This window comes from Aspergillus tanneri (assembly GCF_003426965.1).
Source record: "Aspergillus tanneri strain NIH1004 chromosome Unknown AapTan_3_pilon_pilon_pilon, whole genome shotgun sequence".
Lineage (NCBI taxonomy): Eukaryota > Fungi > Ascomycota > Eurotiomycetes > Eurotiales > Aspergillaceae > Aspergillus > Aspergillus tanneri.
Genome location: NW_022984630.1, coordinates 229781 through 245686, shown reverse-complemented (window position 1 = coordinate 245686; position 15906 = coordinate 229781). Strand labels below are relative to the sequence as shown.

The window sequence follows — 15906 nt, the reverse complement described above, 5'->3', positions numbered from 1 at the left end:
ATCGTGTAGTAGCGGCAGGGCTGCAGAGCAGAAGTAATGATCTGCATCTTAGGTGGTTGCCTATTGTGCGGTGTTCACACCCCCGAGTACTTAACCCCTTTTCCTGCATTCTAGAGAGGCGCGCCGTCCAAGGAGGTATGGTGGTTATGGTGGCCTAGAATATCAATGATATATGGTTCCATATGTTAGGCAACTGGTTGCGTGCAGCTGTTCGATGAGCTTACTGCCTTAGCTATCTGAACCTCTTCTCGTGGGGGGCGCCTTGAGCTTGCGGCATGAAAATAGAGTGCGAGCTTAGGCTCGGGAAAACTTATTAATTTTGATGTTAAGCATATTGAACAAAGCATTAATTTACGATGTTGATACCCAGCAACAGCCTGACAACGCCCTTATGCCCTACCCTACCGCACAAAGTAATAGAGTTTAAGGCGTAAGTATTCCCGAGAGTTCAGATCGACGGTATCCTGCTCATCAAGTAGTTTTGCCACATGATCACCACGTACTGTGGTGCGTATGAGAGTAAGGTACGTCCACCCTTATCTTTATGATTTATTTCCGCACTTCTGTGGGTGACGGTAAGGAACAACGGTGTTCACGGTTTAATAATTTCCCAGCGATCGTCAAGATTCGACCAGTAATTCACAGCGGAAGCTAAATAATGGTAACTATTATATCACAAACGCCGTGCTGTATGCCCTGTTTCATCCGTCCAACTCACTGTTATGTTGATATCCGCTTGTGGCAGGTATCGTGAAACACTGGCGAATATAACTCCTTCAGCACTCGTCTCAGCGTCTTCCCTGCCGGACTGCGGGGAATCTCGGCAACAAAACTGACACCACCCCTCAGCCGTTTATAGCTGATAACTAGGCCGTTCACGAATTCCATGAGAGCATTCGCCGTGTTTTGATCTGGGGTTAAGTCGCATCCATAACGCAAGACCACGTATGCTCTCGGCAGCTCTGTGCCGTCGTGCTCAATCCCAGCCACTGCAGCATCAGCGACTGCTGGGTGACGACATAAAAGAGATTCCAACTCCCCAGGCGCAATCTGGAACCCATTGTACTTGATCATCTCCTTTATGCGGTCTGTGATGTAGAAGTTCCCATCAACGTCCTGGTATCCTACATCACCTGTCTTGTAGTAGCCATCCTCGGAGAACACCTCGTTGTTGGTCGGACCGTTATTCAGATACCCCAAGAAGACATTAGGACCCTTGACCCAGAGCTCTCCCGTCTGCGAATCGTTCCCTCTATCAACCGCTACAAGCCGGGCCGTCATGTTGGGGAGCAGCCGGCCGACGGACCCAGGGTAATGCTGGCATTCCTCCATAGTCTGGCGAATTGTGAGACAAGGCCAGTTCCATACTTGCTGGTACGAACCGACTCTCTACTTACCTGCCAGTGAGTGCATGGAGCACATTCGCTCATTCCGAACCCTTGAGAAATGGGGACGTTTAACTCATTCTGCAATGTATGAATCAACCCGACATCTAGTGGAGCAGCACCTGATACCATTACCCGCAGTGACTGAAGATTGTTTTGACGGACTTCGTCGATATTCAACACTAGCTGTCGGATTACAGGGGGGACCACAAACGCACAGGTGATACGGTGCTTCTCCACCGCGGTGCAAAACTCCTTCAGTTGGAACCGTGGCATAACAAAAATCGGGATGCCGAGATACAGCGGCAGGCTCAAGAGGCAGGTAATTCCTGTCTCAGAGATTAATTAGTTTGGACCGAGCTTACAGGACAAGCGTTGGGAACACACCATAAATATGAAAGAACGGGAGCATGGCCAGTATACGGCCTTCCGCCCCCAACAGATCGCGAGCGACCAACGAGGACTGCATGACATTGGCAACCATGTTCCGATGAGACAGCATCACGCCTTTTGGACGACCGGTTGTGCCCGAAGAGTACACCAGGAAAGCGAGACTACTCTCCGGACACGTAATGGCTGGCCGAAAAACGTTCTTGAACTGGCTAGAGGACAATTCGTCTCTGATATAGGCGAGGGAAATGACTGCATCGGAGGCTGCTCCGGCACGCTTCACTGCCTCACGAGCTACGTCTTCACGACCGTTATCGGTAACGACCGCCCGAGCCCGTGTATCGCCTAGAACAAATGATAGTTCCGAGACATTGTATTGCGGATTCGTTGGACAGACGACGCCCCCGATAGCGAGTGTTCCCCATATAATCGGAGGGAGGTCAATGGAGTTTCCCGTGTGTGTGACCAGAACATCGCCCTTTTGCCAGTTCCATTTCTGCTGGAGGAGTTGACCAAATGCCAGGGCACGCTCGCGAATGACCTCGTATGTATAGCATTGACCGGTGGCAGCGTCAGTCAACGAGGCTAGCCTGTCAGTTATGCAACCGACAGCCACAGCTCCAAGGCGTCGACTTACTTACCTCTGCCACAGGTAGTCTGTAGATCATCTCGTTCGAACAGTAAAGTCCAAATGTCGACATCAGGAATGTGTACGTCCGTCCGGGGAGAATCCATGGTAATGTGTAGTAGAACAGGGCCAGTGTGTTGTGTGATGGCAACGGACATGGGAGGTCAACGGGTTCTAATGAAACTGGTCTTATAATGGAATTGTTCTGATGGCGGGGCTTCCTCAAGGTAGATGTAGAGTTTCAAGGTTTGTTGGAAAACTGTGCGTCTCCACGTTCGATAGTCAAATATGGACTTATTGAGATGTTTATAATTCGCCGACAAATGGAGACGCAAGAAACATGTACCACATACACAAAGCGGCATGGCATGTGCCGTGTCAGATGGGCGTAGGACGGTCCGAGACTTCGTTGTGATATACTTCAGTAAATGGACGTATCAGCTTTCATCTTCCACGTTGAGTTCAATGGCGCATCGATAGTTCCGAGCCGCATAATCTACGAAAGGCAGGAGTCTAGTAACATGACCGATACGAGATCAGCCAGCATATAGGCGCAATTAGCTATGAAGAGAAGGAGAGTTCCTTTCTACCTATTCTGCTTTTATGTGGATATGACTCATCGCAGGCGAAGATGAGATGAAATCCGCATGCAGATCTATGTTGCAGCCACTATTCCAAAATTACCAAGTCGATTAAATATGTGTTGAATCCTAAATGCGGATTTCTGCTATTTACGCCTCGCGGGCACGGAATTCGACATACGGTCCATCGGTAGCAGCTGCGATGTGGTCGTAGAGTTGGAACTCCTGGACCCTTTCGCGACCCCTTCCGAGCTCTTTCCCACCTTCCCCAACTCTACCAAGACTGCCATCGGCCAGCCTGAGATCATATCTCCACACCACAGAAGCAACTACCATGGCCAACTCTGCTAGTGCAAGCGACCTTCCAACACATGCTCTCGGTCCAATAGAGAACGGTGCGAAAGCAGCCCGAATGGCTCGACTGTCCGGCTCCAACCACCGAGATGGATCGAAAGTGCCGTGGTCCTGGAAGATGCGCGGGTTGTGGTGGATAGCGTAGATGCTGGTTCCAACATCGCAGCCGGGCTCTAGGAACCGGCCATCAATCAGGGCTCCTCTGTTTTCGACCTGCCGCCATGTTGGCGAGGATACGGGTGGAGACATGCGGAGGCTTTCATATATACAAGCATCCAGATATCGGCAAGATTTCAGTTGCGGCCCCATGTGAATAGAGTCAACGGAGTCAAATGTTGTGCGAATTTCTTCGGCCAGTGTGCTTTGCACCACTGGAAAGTGGGAAAGATAGAAGAACGTGGCTGCCATTGCACTCGATGTTGTCTCAAGGCCTTCGGGTTTCATAATACAAGTGTCAGCGTCTATATATTTGGTTCGATACGAGCCTCGAAACACATAGGTTTCCATACCTGCTGCAATAAGAGTAGCTGCTTCGGCCCGTAGCTCAGCCGCATGGAACTGTCTCCCTGATTCAGGGTCGCGAAAAGTCTTTAGAAGGTGAAACAAGTTCGAAGAGTGCCCTGAGGATAGTTGACCCCTAGCACTGCTATGGGTGAGGAAGAGGTTTATGTAATGTAGAAACGTACGCCGTCCTTTCATAGACTCTGGGAATAGGAGTCGGTCCAAGTGCAAGGATCTTAATGTTATGTAGTTGTACAGAACAGACACCCGGATATTACTTTTCTGGATATCTTTGATCAGATGTCGGTGTTCTTCGCTTCCCAGCATGTCATATTTCTGACCGAAAACTACACTGGCCATAATCTCGAAGCTGAGGTATGAACCTGGGACATATCAGACGAGGGCTTGATCACGAATAAATGAGGCACATACACCAATCCGAGAGATTCTGTGGGCTGGACCACCCGCCTTGTTGGGGGCGACCCTCACCATGCTCAAGCATGCATTTACAAAATCTATCGATCTTGCCCAATATGTGCGGCTCCAGATCTCGCAGTGTGGAAGTTGTGAATCCCTGTGCCAAGATTCGGCGTTTCCAGCTATGCTCCCTTTTGTCGACTAGGGTGAATGTACTGGGGACACGATGTATAAGGGCTCGGTATGCTGGGGACTTTCGAACGTTTTTGCCGTGGCCGTATATGTCTAACGAACAAGGTCAGTATGGACCACGGATAGAGTAGTAGCAAATAAAAAAAGTTATATACCCTTCAGACCGGCAGCGGAGTTCACTAAGATTCGGTTTGGGCCATAGCGAACAAAGTCCCCTACACGTTCTCATTAGTTAGCCCACTAGACGTGAAGGATTTCTATGCCTTTGTCCAGTCGTTGGCCAGACCGTATTTTTCATGGCATCGGCTAATGTCCAGATGAATGCTGCCTTTCCAAGAGTGGTAAGCAGCATAGGCGTCGGTAAATTTGGCGACCAGCGGCCCTGGATACTTGGCAAGGGGATGGAAAAAAAAGAAATAGATTATTCTTATCACACCCTGTGTCAGCTCAATTAGCATTGCACCTTCCTGGGGGTGACCTAGCAGGTATCCTGTCCATACGTGTAGCAATATCAGGCATCCCGCCCACGTTATTAGGGTCAAAGGACCGATGTGTTGTATAATCAGCTCCATATTCTCTACTTCGTCAATATCCGAGAGAAGACTCCGTCTGAGAGCAAGATGGCTTTTAGCAACCTGCTCAGTAGATAGCTTAGGGGACACTATGACAGGGATATTGCAATTTTCGTAGATCATTATTTGCTCTAAAACGAGGTAATTCCTGTAGTCACATGCAATACTTGTACGAGTTTCTACCTAGTCGGCCCCTAATTCATCTGTAGGCTTCCTATAATCTTGCTTATTGAACTCTGCGTTCGGAACCTCCCGACAAAGAAGTTGATCGATCAGGTACATATGTGATAGCTCACTTGACTACATTATGCAGCGTCGGACTGTTAGTCTACATGCTGATCAATATTCAAAAGTATGCTAGAGGATGCATAGGACGACGGCTGGGCTATCAGTTTTCTTGCCACTGCACTCGTATCTGTCATGTTATTTGCGCCATTCGTCAATTGATCGATGATTAACTCGCAGAAGGATGCTGCTATTGATTCGAAATGGACCATTATAAACTCTAGAGCACTTAAGAAGCTATATTAGGCTAGAACACTCAGCCCCGGCAGTGCCACGGGTAATAGCGCCATATTAGTCTGTTTGTGTTTCCAAGTAAATACTAGCGGATGACAGAGAAGGACACATGTGTCATAGTGGTCTTCGAGTCAACACAGTACCCGAGACGAATGTCAAGGATGCTGTGGCAGGGTTATTACGATCGAACATATATGTAACTCATAAATCGTAACATATTAAAGCACTAGAGATAGACCGCCCACTATCTTTCGGTCTGTGGACATTGATGAATCCCCAGGACAACTAGCATCATGGACACAAAGAGTCATCCGCAGTCTGAAAATTTCCGAATTTTGATGCTACATGGTAATAATAAACTATTCGGGTTACTCCGCTTCCTAGAACTGCTTTGGTATCCGTAGCTGACGGGCATGTTCCAGGATATTCCCAATCTGCCCGGCGCTTCCAGGCCAAAACAAGGCCTTTGGTGGAAAAGATAATGACGACTACCCCGCAGGAATTGTTGAAGTTGTACAGCGGAATTGAATGCCTCTTCCTTGACGCCCCGCGATGCGCCCAGTGCCCCATTGGACTGGCATTTGACACCCTCGACAGCACGAACAACCGCATTTGGTGGTATGGTGCCGACGACACGTATGAATATAAGTACCTGAATGAGGCGCTGGTGGAGATTGCCCGGTTCCTGAGCGCCAATCCAGTGCATGTGATCATCGGGTTTTCCCAAGGTGCTGCTCTTGCTGCCATGGTTGTGTCGCTCCTGGAATGTCGCAGCAACCTAACGAAGGCAGACGCAATTCGGGCCCAGAATCTTCCAGTAGACGTTTTTCTGCGTCTTCCCACGCAGTATCAGCTCAAGACTGTCGTGTGCTTTTCAGGATACAGAGGAACAATTCAATTCTACAACAGTCTGTATCGATGGCAGCTGGACACTCCAGCTTGCCATGTCATAGGCCTTTTAGATACTATTGTCGACGCTGAAAAGACGATCCGGCTAGCACGGTGCTTCCGAACGCACAAGGTTATATGCCACTATGGATGTCATTATGTTCCCAGGGATACACATATCCTCGATTCAATTGTGCAGTTCATATGGAAGTCGTGTGGCTGGCAGGGTGCCACAAAATCTGGCCAGTTCTCTGGTCAAGCTTCCATCGTGCATATCATGTCTTGTGTGTCTCGTTAGTAAATACGGGGGACGTAGCTACGCTATCAAGCCAGACGCTTTGTAAATGTTACGATTATGGTTAGAGCCCTCTGTATGAATAATGATGTTCCACTAGCCAGGGGTTTCACGGTCATATGGGTCAGATGTATCTAATAGTTATTCTGAGAGATAACTGGGTCGCTCACTCAATTCCAACTACACAGTTCCTCTATTCTGATGCCAATTCCTCTGATCTACCGTAGGTTCGCTACAGTAAATAAAGGGTTGGAGAAGTCTCAAGTATCTGTCAGAATGAGCTGGTCCTGTTTAGGACATGTGAAATGTATTGTCTGCCAGCTGAATACGCGTATGAGCTAGTATCACTGATCTATGGATAAGGATCCATCTATATTGAAAGGTAAGGTCTCTGACTATCTGAAACTATCCGGGAGAACTGAATAAATAAAAATGGTCAACAAAGGAACAAGGCCGGACTGAGAGGATGCTGAATAATCAGCAATATAGACCCATTTTAGTCGACATGTATTATTATATACCCAATAAGTTAACTACCCTCATAGAGGAGTTAGGTAGTACATTATCTTTCTGATACAATCAATTCAGCCTCCTCATCAAAATACCAATAAATCTTATAGTATCGCAGGATATTTGTATATAAATAGTCGTCTCAAAATTAGTGTTCTTTCTTAAGAAAGGTTTCTCTTCGCATAAACAGACTACCGTGATTAAAGTTTATATATTGTCGAGACCTAAAGAATTTCTGTACACAAGTCTTCGGTCACGTCACCTCCCTACAATACAAGACAGAAATGAACAGTGACAACAATATGCGTTAATCAACGCCGATATCGATAGTGTGGTTCGATATCTGTGATCTGTAATCCGTCGAACTGGCAGTCACTCACTGGCCGCTGGATATTGTCTGGATTGGCCAGCCACGCCGTCGCACTCATGAACTCTGTCATCGCTTGTCGAACCTCCGCTGTAGTAAGCTGAGAGTCGTCATAAGTTACCTCTAATTCCAGAATATCGCTATCCGATAGACTGGGAAACCAGACTATTCCGAGATCCGTGCGAGGGAGTATCTCCAATAGTCTGAGCGGGGAAAGGGTCACAGACAGATCATTATTTGCCTCTCTCGTTGGAGGGAGCCAGTCAAAGACCTGGCGCTGAAGCAAACTGATGTACTCCCGCGCATCCGCTTCTCCAGTAATTGGGTCTTGGGCCAACGCATCACGGACGCCGTAAATAGGAGCATGTGAGTGCAAATCAATCTCACTTTGGTACCTTTGGATGCGAGTGAGCAACCGAATTACTGTTTCTCCGGGCTCTAGCCGGATCCTATTCAGGGTTTCGTTAGTGGTTGGACCGTCGACTTCAAACAGATCAATGGATACAGCAGTAGGGCCATTGTTAGGTAGTTGCGAGCGGCCTGACTCTATGCTGGCGAAGATGGCTTCATTGGCGCCGGTGTGCTTCATATTGACCAGGGCGCAGGCGCACTTCGCGACAAATGGCGGAGAAATGCCGAAAGATGACCGCAAAGAGGACAGATTGGGAATGTGTGCGGTCCGGACAAGTCCAACCGTACCGCGAGACTCTAGTCCATCAAGTGGGATGCGTTCTGCCGTCTGGCCTGGGGTCCCATCATCATGAATCCATCCTTGATCGTCTCCCTTTAGCCAGTATGGGGATCGCTGGGCCGGCCAAAATGCTTCCTTGGCAGTGGATACCCCACGCAACCTACGTACATGGAAGTCGATGGACTTTTGAGCCAGACGCTCGGAGCGATACTGATGGTATAAAAGCCCAAAGTCCCTGTACGGATGGAAGCTTAAGTCACTCGAGCAGTTTCGAAGGAGTTGGGCCAGGTCTTGATACCATCGCTGAATGGTTAGACCGTCAAAGATGCAGTGGTGAATGTGAAGTACGAGTCCCATAGTCGACGAGCCAACTCCCACGTCCAAGACTGTCACCTTCACCAGTGGACCCGAGGGAGTTACCAAATCATAGCTTAAGTCATTTGCGCGAAAAGCAGAAAAAGCCTGTGCATCCATTACTTTCCCTCCCATCACAATTTGGTGGAGAAACCAGCTCTCTTGCGGACGCATGACGAGGTAAAAGGCTGTATCCTTGTTAATGATCGAAGTGCTCCGTAGCAGATGGTGGCGCTCCAGCCATCGTTTCAGCGCCGACACCAACTGTTCGGGCTTCGTCGAATCAATAATCAAGCAATGGCGGTGGTTCCACGAGTATGGGCGTCGACCTTTCACCATCACTTTCATGGTGTCTGTCATAGGTATGACATATTCTACGTCACTCCATCCAAGACCCAGTCTGGTTAGCTGTTCTTTGGAATTCCGTTGTAGCTCGTCCATCGATATAGAGTTTTGTATAGCTTGAATATTTGGTCCGGTATCTTCTGAAGGCCGCGCCTTTTTGCTCCTCAACAGCTTAGCCTGCTTTCGTATTGTGTCCGCTTCTATGACTTCCTGCATCGTGATCGTCTTATGCAGCTCCTTGCGGACGAGCCCACAGAACTGTATAATCATCATGCTATCCGCTATCTTCAATATAGAAGTGTCGGGCAGAATATCCGAGGCATGTTGACCGCAGAGGGTAGACCAGAGTATGGATAGCTGCGTATCGAGAGGCTCAACAAGTAAACCCCCTTTAATGGAGCTACAACGCGCCAGATGCTCCGTTACCCATTGTCGTAGAAGAAACTTCTGGATCTTTCCTGTTGACGTTGTAGGGAATTGCTCCTGGTTAAGGTCACATTGCAGATCCAGTACTGTTGGAGGTACAAAGGCCGGTCCTAGCTGTACCAGCACCATCTTCTGTAGCGCTTTCGCAGAGACCTTTTGAGCTGTGCACCGAACGACAGCAATAGGTACTTCACCAGCAACAGGATCTGGAACGCCCACGACTTGAGCCTAGCGAACTGTAAGAACTGCTGACGACACAAGCCGTACCAATATCACTTACCATAACCCCCTGCACATTTCCCAAACAGCCTTCAATTGTAGCAGGAGAGATATTCTCCCCGCCACGGATTATGATATCTTTGTAACGTCCTATGATGTATACTTGCCCGACGTGATCCATATACGCCTGGTCACCGGTGGCAATAAAGTCCATCCCATCTTCACGATAGCAAGCCGGGTCAGAAACTCCCAGATAGCCTCGGAACACTGGCAGACCCCCTTCGTGCAACTCACCAACCTCGCCACGACGGAGGGGTATCCGGCTGCCGGGAGCGCAGATCCGAACCCTAGCCCCAGATTGAGCAGTCCCTACTGACACCTCTTTCATGTGCCGGGGGCGGAGAGACCCAGTATCAATGATACTAAGCAGGGTTATAGTCCCTTCAGTCATGCCAAATCCCACAGCAATGCGCTGTGAGCCAAGGCTTTTAAGGATCGCAAGCACCTCGGGAAGGACTGGCGCACCTCCAACAATGACTGATGACAAGGCGGGGACCTTAGCCGGACAGGCAGGGTGTGATGCTATTGCTTGAAGCATAGACGGGACGCATGGAAGATGCATCTTCCAGCCATTAACAGCGGCATATTCCATTCCGCCAATACTGCTTGCTGGTTCGAATCGAGCGCTTGGAAACACCACCGTTCCCCCACTGAGCCAGATCCCGATGCTGACAACGAGGCTATAACTGTGAAAATGTGGCAGCTGCTGGATCACGGCGTCACGTTTTTGGGCTTCTATTTTTGAAGCTAAACACACCGCTGGAGTGACAATATTTATCGTGCTCAGCGGACATGCCTTGGGGAGTGAGGTCGTGCCGCTAGTAAAGAACATGACGACTGGGTCCTCCATGTGAACATGTATTCCGGGCAAAGAAGGCGCTGAGGAAGACAGTGAGATATAGCCTTCAGCAGGGTTCTTCACAAGCTCAGGAAAATGGGACCATCCCTCTGGTGTAATTTCCGTCTCTCTCGCTACAAGCATGCGATGGCAGAGTGCAGAGGGAACTGAACTAGAGCAATGTCGAAGAAGCGCGCGATCGGCTTGAGCTGCCGTCTGGGCTGTATCTGCGACAATAATTGCAGGCTCCGACGTTCTCAGCAAATGTGATGCCTCATCAAGCCGGTCGAGACTTCTAGGATCAAGGGGGACGAATCGACATCCCATATGGGCCGTGGCCCAGAAAAGTAGTGCCGCTTCTGCTTGGTTGAAGAGGAACGTCACCACCGCGCGGCCTGGAACTACCCCATTCGATAAAAAGTAAGTTGCTAAGCTTCTGCTTTGTTCCTGCAGTTGTGAGAAAGTCCACTTGAGTGGAGCTCCATCCATACCGCAATTTTTCGAACTTAGGTCACGGTATTGCGACTGATGAAGGGAAACCACAGCAGGCTGATCCGGGTGCTCTGCCGCGGCACGACTTAACGTATTGCTCAGGTTCTCTATTGGCATCGCTATGGGGTGTCTATCCCAGGCCTCTGCTAAAGACGTTTGGGGCGGCTCAGAAAGGAAAGTCATTGTGAATGTATGGTCAAGGGCAACGAAGAAAGTGAAAGAGATAAAATTGTCCGGCTGGCCTATGGCAGCTAGAAAGTGTTTGCTGTGTGGGAGACTGTCGACATATACTTATATGTATGTCGAGGCTTTCATAACTGATAGCTTTGGTTGCATAGTTGTCACTTCAACCCATACATTTCATTTGTCTCACTGTAGCTTATGTTTCCAAGATTCCTGCTACTTTTGGAGGGACTCACATAGATAGTTTTCCCTGCATCCTTTTGCAGTAGGACATATTGATCAACTCGGATATGTCATTTCTTACGTTGTATCTGTCTTATACCGCAATCTACGTGTCATATTTGCCCAAACCAGCTAAGATCATCATAATAGCAGCCGAATTTGACAAAGTCAAAATCCCCGGGCAAGCGAAGAGTAATATGCGCTATTGGAACTCTACCGGATCCACAGTGCCTATCCTCGTCACTTACCTGCATCATACGATGAGGTCTTACTTGCCTAGCTACTACTGGTGTGGATAGACCAACACGAGCCATCGAACATTTTATGCATCCAAGCACTTATGGACCTCCTGGTTCGTTGTTATTTTGAGAAGGACCGCGAAGATGGACAAATAGCGGCATACCAATCCTGCAGCACATCATATAGTTACCCATTCGGCTTCTGGTTTCCTTTATCGCTACTGACAGGAAGCCTGATATATCGAAAGCCAGAAATGGTATCTTATTGAGTGTGATACTTGACGATCCAAAGTATGCAGGATGGCGGGAACGCCATCTGTTGAGAGACCAGGCACTGGTCAATAAGTTTCGCGCTGCCACGAAACTGCTGACAGTACTTATATGCTCACTATAACTGCACGACTGTGCCGTACACCCATCGCACATTGTTACCCACAAAGCCGAATCTCGTCGAGCTCAAACAAACAGATCTGGCACGTCCCAACTTTGCACTTAAAATGGCTAATGCTTTGACGCAACCCATTCCCCAGTCCTACGTCTACGAGGAGGTTGAGCCTCCTCATGATCATCTTATCGTCCTGTTAGACAAAATTGCAGACCAGCGACCGCACCAAAGAGCAATTTGCTCACTTCATCAGACGAACAATGCCAAGACACCGGACGCTGATGAAGATGGAGAAACGTCCCTATGCTGGACATTCTCTCAGCTACAATCCTTTAGCTTTACGCTGGCAGCTGTCCTTATCTGTAGAGGAGTCGCCCCCCGGGAAAACATAGTGGCTATCCTTCACAACCAGGCTGAATGGGCACTCGTTTTCTGGGCAGCCCTGCGCATGGGATGTCCGTTCATCCCACTAGATCCACGAATGTTGGACCACTCAGAGGATTTATCCTACATTATTGGAGAGATTGGACCGGCCGCAGTGTTTGTTTCCGATGGAACGATGGCGGAGAAGATGGACCCTGTGCTGCCAACATCCGGAAATCAGCCCTCTGTGAAGTGTATGGTGTCATCCGACGGATGTTCTGACAGAAACAGTCAATGGACGGTATTCTGGGACATGATTTGCAGGCAGCCTAGTCATACTTCGCGGACACTTCAGCCCCTAGACAAGGCAGAAACTGCACTTATCGTCTATACCAGCGGCACCACCTCGCGGTCCAAGGCATGTCCACATCAGTCTCTTAGCGTCACTGTAGCGGCGCAGTGGATACGTGACACTTTGTGCATCGCTCCGAACTACACGATATGTCAGCATCTGCCAGCATTCCACTCATACAGCATTACCTTCACACTAGCCTACTGGTTGGCCGGGGCGACGGTGGTATTCCCAAAACCGTCTTTCGACCCTGCTTCCACCCTCGAGACTCTCAAGAGATTTGACAATGTCCATATTCCGTGCGTGCCGTCTATGCTCGAAGCTCTGAAAGACTATTTAGCGCCGGGTGAAGGGCTGCCACGGCCCCCATTTTCCATTTCACTGGGAGGTGCCCCAGTCACTATGCACACCCTTGAGCAGGCTAAGGCTCTGTCTGCTACGAGGGTGATCGTTGGATACGGCACCACAGAGGGATTTATCAATCTCTTGAACATCATGGACGGTAGCGCCTTGGACTCGGTGGGGGAAGCGATTCCATGCGGGCGCACATTCCCTGGGCTGGGGGTTCGTATCTGTGGTCCCAATAGCCGGATCCCAGTCCCCAGGGGACAGGCCGGTGAGTTGCACCAGGGCGGCCTCGCTGTCTTTGCAGGGTATCTCAATGACACATCGGCGAAATGTTACCGAGAGAATGGCTGCTTCTGGTTTCCCACCGGTGACGAAGCATTGATGGATGAGACGGGCAACGTCCACATCATGGGGCGGTATAAGGATCTCATTATTCGGGGCGGAGAAAATATATCGCCTCTCAAGCTTGAACAGTGCCTGATGAAAATCACTGAAGTCCAGGTATGAATCCCGCTATTATGTACAATGTCGTCTGCCGTCGAAATATAATGTATTCTGTATTAATTTCTTCTGGATAGTCTGCGCATGTCGTTGGTATCCCAGATAGTGTTGCAGGCGAGGTGCCGGTCGCCATCGTCACCCGCAGCTCAGGGCATGACTTGCCCGTACATTCCATCCAGCGCAAAGTCGTCGAAGAGTTGGGACCTGCGTTCGCACCGCGCATCATCCTCGATCTCAGGCATGATCTGAAAGAGGACAGCTACCCAAAGACTATGGCGGGCAAGGTTCACAAGGCAACATTGAAGCAATGGGTCGTGGATTACCTAAAGAAGTCTCCCTCGCTCAGGACATCCAGTAATGACGTGTTAGTCGACGTGCAACGATGTTGGGCCTCAGTCACCGGTTTGGTTGCGGAGAGCATGGATATCGATGTGCCCGTCCGAAGCTTTGTAGACAGTCTCTCATCAATACAGTTTTGCCACATAGCCAGCGGAGTCTTCCGAACAAGGATCACATCAAAGGACTTGGTTATATTCGACACGATTCAGAAGCAAGCAGAGTTTTTTGGGGGAAGTAGCTCATCCTGTCGACTTATCAACCAAAATGAGCCGAGTTGCAGTGAAACACCACCTAGCTCTCGGCATACTGTTACCTATCCAGGAACTAAGGCTGCTATTGCGACGAGGTTGGAAGCCCTGGGACTCACTTCTGAACATGTTGAGGATGTTTTCCCAATGACTGATTTACTCAAACGCATGAGCCGGGACAGCGCAAAACCAGACCGGTGGAATGTGCGAATATCCTGGATGGCCGACCCGTCCATTGACCTCGACAATGTCGAGTCCATCTTGCAACTGTGGGTTCGACGCCATCCCCTGCTGCGCACGACAGCCGTATCAGTGGGAGACAAAGATTATTACGTGGTTATGCGCCCTACTCAACGTCTGATGAACCTCCAAATACGCAAGGGCGGTCATGTTACAAACCCCAAGGCGCTCACAATGTATAGGATCGATTGCGCAGATCATTGGGCCCCTGTAACAGGGCCCATGTGCAAGGCGACAACCCTTCAAGTGCAACAGCCGCCTAGCATCGGTGTCATAATAACCATGCACCACGCCATCTACGATGCGTTTACTCTGATTCAGTGGATTAAGGATCTAAAGAGGCTGTTTCGAGGCGAGGCATACCCCTTGAACATTCATCCGTACAGTGAATTCGCAGCGGACTATGAAAGATTCCGGATGAAAGACTCCGCAAAGCAAGGTGTCAATTTCCACGTACAAAGGCTTATGGGGATCACATCTTCCGGACATGCCATCTGGCCTCCAGGAAGAACTACACGGGACGACAAAATCACTACAAGCGAAGCCACATTACCAGTGCTAGCCACAGAGGTGAAGGAGGGCAAGGGCGTCGGCACTGAAGCAGTGACACGCCTCGTTCACCTCCCGCGGATCTCACAGGTCCGAAAGAAATTGGGTCTTACCACAGCTGCAGTTGCCAAAGCTGCATGCGTGCTATTTAATGTCCACAAGACCGGTGCGAAGGAGGCAATTTTTGCCACAACCAACCTGGGAAGGTCCCGGCCGCTCAACGACGACGCCACGGCTACAGGGGAAGTAGTTAATCCTCTGCTGATTGACGGACCTACCGTAACCTGCCATGTAGAACGCATCCCCATCGAGTCTAACGAGACCGCGGCCCAGCTGTTGACAAGGGTTGCTACATTAACTGATGAATTGGAGAACTTTCTGCATGCACCCTTGGACCAAATCATCTCCAGTCTAGAACGCCTGGATCAGGCCAATGACACACAGGATGCAGCCGTACTCGCAAGCGTTTTTGAGCGACAGTTCTTTACCTATCTTGGAGAACAATATGTTGAGGAGGAAACTGACCCGATTAAGCTTCTGCATACTACAACACGGGCCGACCTGGGCTTCGTGTGGTTCCCCCATTTCCGTAATGATAGTCAACTGGAGCTCAATGTGACCTTCCGAGATGGTCTGTTAGGGGAGAAGGAGGTCTCCACGGCCATGTCAGAGTATCTCTCTGCCATACAATGGTTAGCTGAACCCAGTAATTTAGATAGGCTAGTGTCGGAGTGCAACCTTTTAAGCTAGGAAGCTTCAGGAGCTAGGAACCACGACATGGTTCATGCAACTGAGATTCTGCCGCGGAGCGAATGAATGCGAAGACCGCGGGCTTATCGCGACACCTACAAGAAACCGTGCTTAATATTATCTATGCACTTACTTGCTGGATCACAGCTACTGTCGGAACACG

The 15906-nt window shown here is 49.5% G+C and overlaps 5 protein-coding genes across 5 annotated transcripts; 2 read left to right on the top strand and 3 right to left on the bottom strand.

Moving 5' to 3' along the window:
- Window positions 1–720: 720 nt before the first annotated feature.
- Window positions 721–2510, bottom strand: ATNIH1004_003883 (acyl--CoA ligase; the record flags this gene model as incomplete). Its single annotated transcript, XM_033568555.1, has 4 exons — window positions 721–1326; window positions 1398–1714; window positions 1773–2360; window positions 2417–2510. The coding sequence occupies 4 exons, from the start codon at window positions 2508–2510 to the stop codon at window positions 721–723; spliced, it is 1605 nt and encodes a 534-aa protein (XP_033427361.1).
- A 624-nt stretch (window positions 2511–3134) lies between these two features.
- Window positions 3135–5143, bottom strand: ATNIH1004_003882 (cytochrome P450; the record flags this gene model as incomplete). The annotated part of the gene is made up of 5 exons (XM_033568554.1): window positions 3135–4222; window positions 4272–4541; window positions 4604–4663; window positions 4735–4830; window positions 4885–5143. The coding sequence occupies 5 exons, from the start codon at window positions 5141–5143 to the stop codon at window positions 3135–3137; spliced, it is 1773 nt and encodes a 590-aa protein (XP_033427360.1).
- A 689-nt stretch (window positions 5144–5832) lies between these two features.
- Window positions 5833–6725, top strand: ATNIH1004_003881 (uncharacterized protein; the record flags this gene model as incomplete). The annotated part of the gene is made up of 2 exons (XM_033568553.1): window positions 5833–5887; window positions 5962–6725. 2 exons carry the CDS (start codon window positions 5833–5835, stop codon window positions 6723–6725), a joined length of 819 nt encoding a protein of 272 aa, XP_033427359.1.
- An 818-nt stretch (window positions 6726–7543) lies between these two features.
- Window positions 7544–11207, bottom strand: ATNIH1004_003880 (Nonribosomal peptide synthetases (NRPS); the record flags this gene model as incomplete). Its single annotated transcript, XM_033568552.1, has 2 exons — window positions 7544–9643; window positions 9696–11207. The coding sequence occupies 2 exons, from the start codon at window positions 11205–11207 to the stop codon at window positions 7544–7546; spliced, it is 3612 nt and encodes a 1203-aa protein (XP_033427358.1).
- Window positions 11208–12165: 958 nt separating this feature from the next.
- Window positions 12166–15858, top strand: ATNIH1004_003879 (Nonribosomal peptide synthetases (NRPS); the record flags this gene model as incomplete). The annotated part of the gene is made up of 3 exons (XM_033568551.1): window positions 12166–13617; window positions 13695–15685; window positions 15744–15858. The coding sequence occupies 3 exons, from the start codon at window positions 12166–12168 to the stop codon at window positions 15856–15858; spliced, it is 3558 nt and encodes a 1185-aa protein (XP_033427357.1).
- Between the last annotated feature and the right edge of the window lie 48 nt (window positions 15859–15906).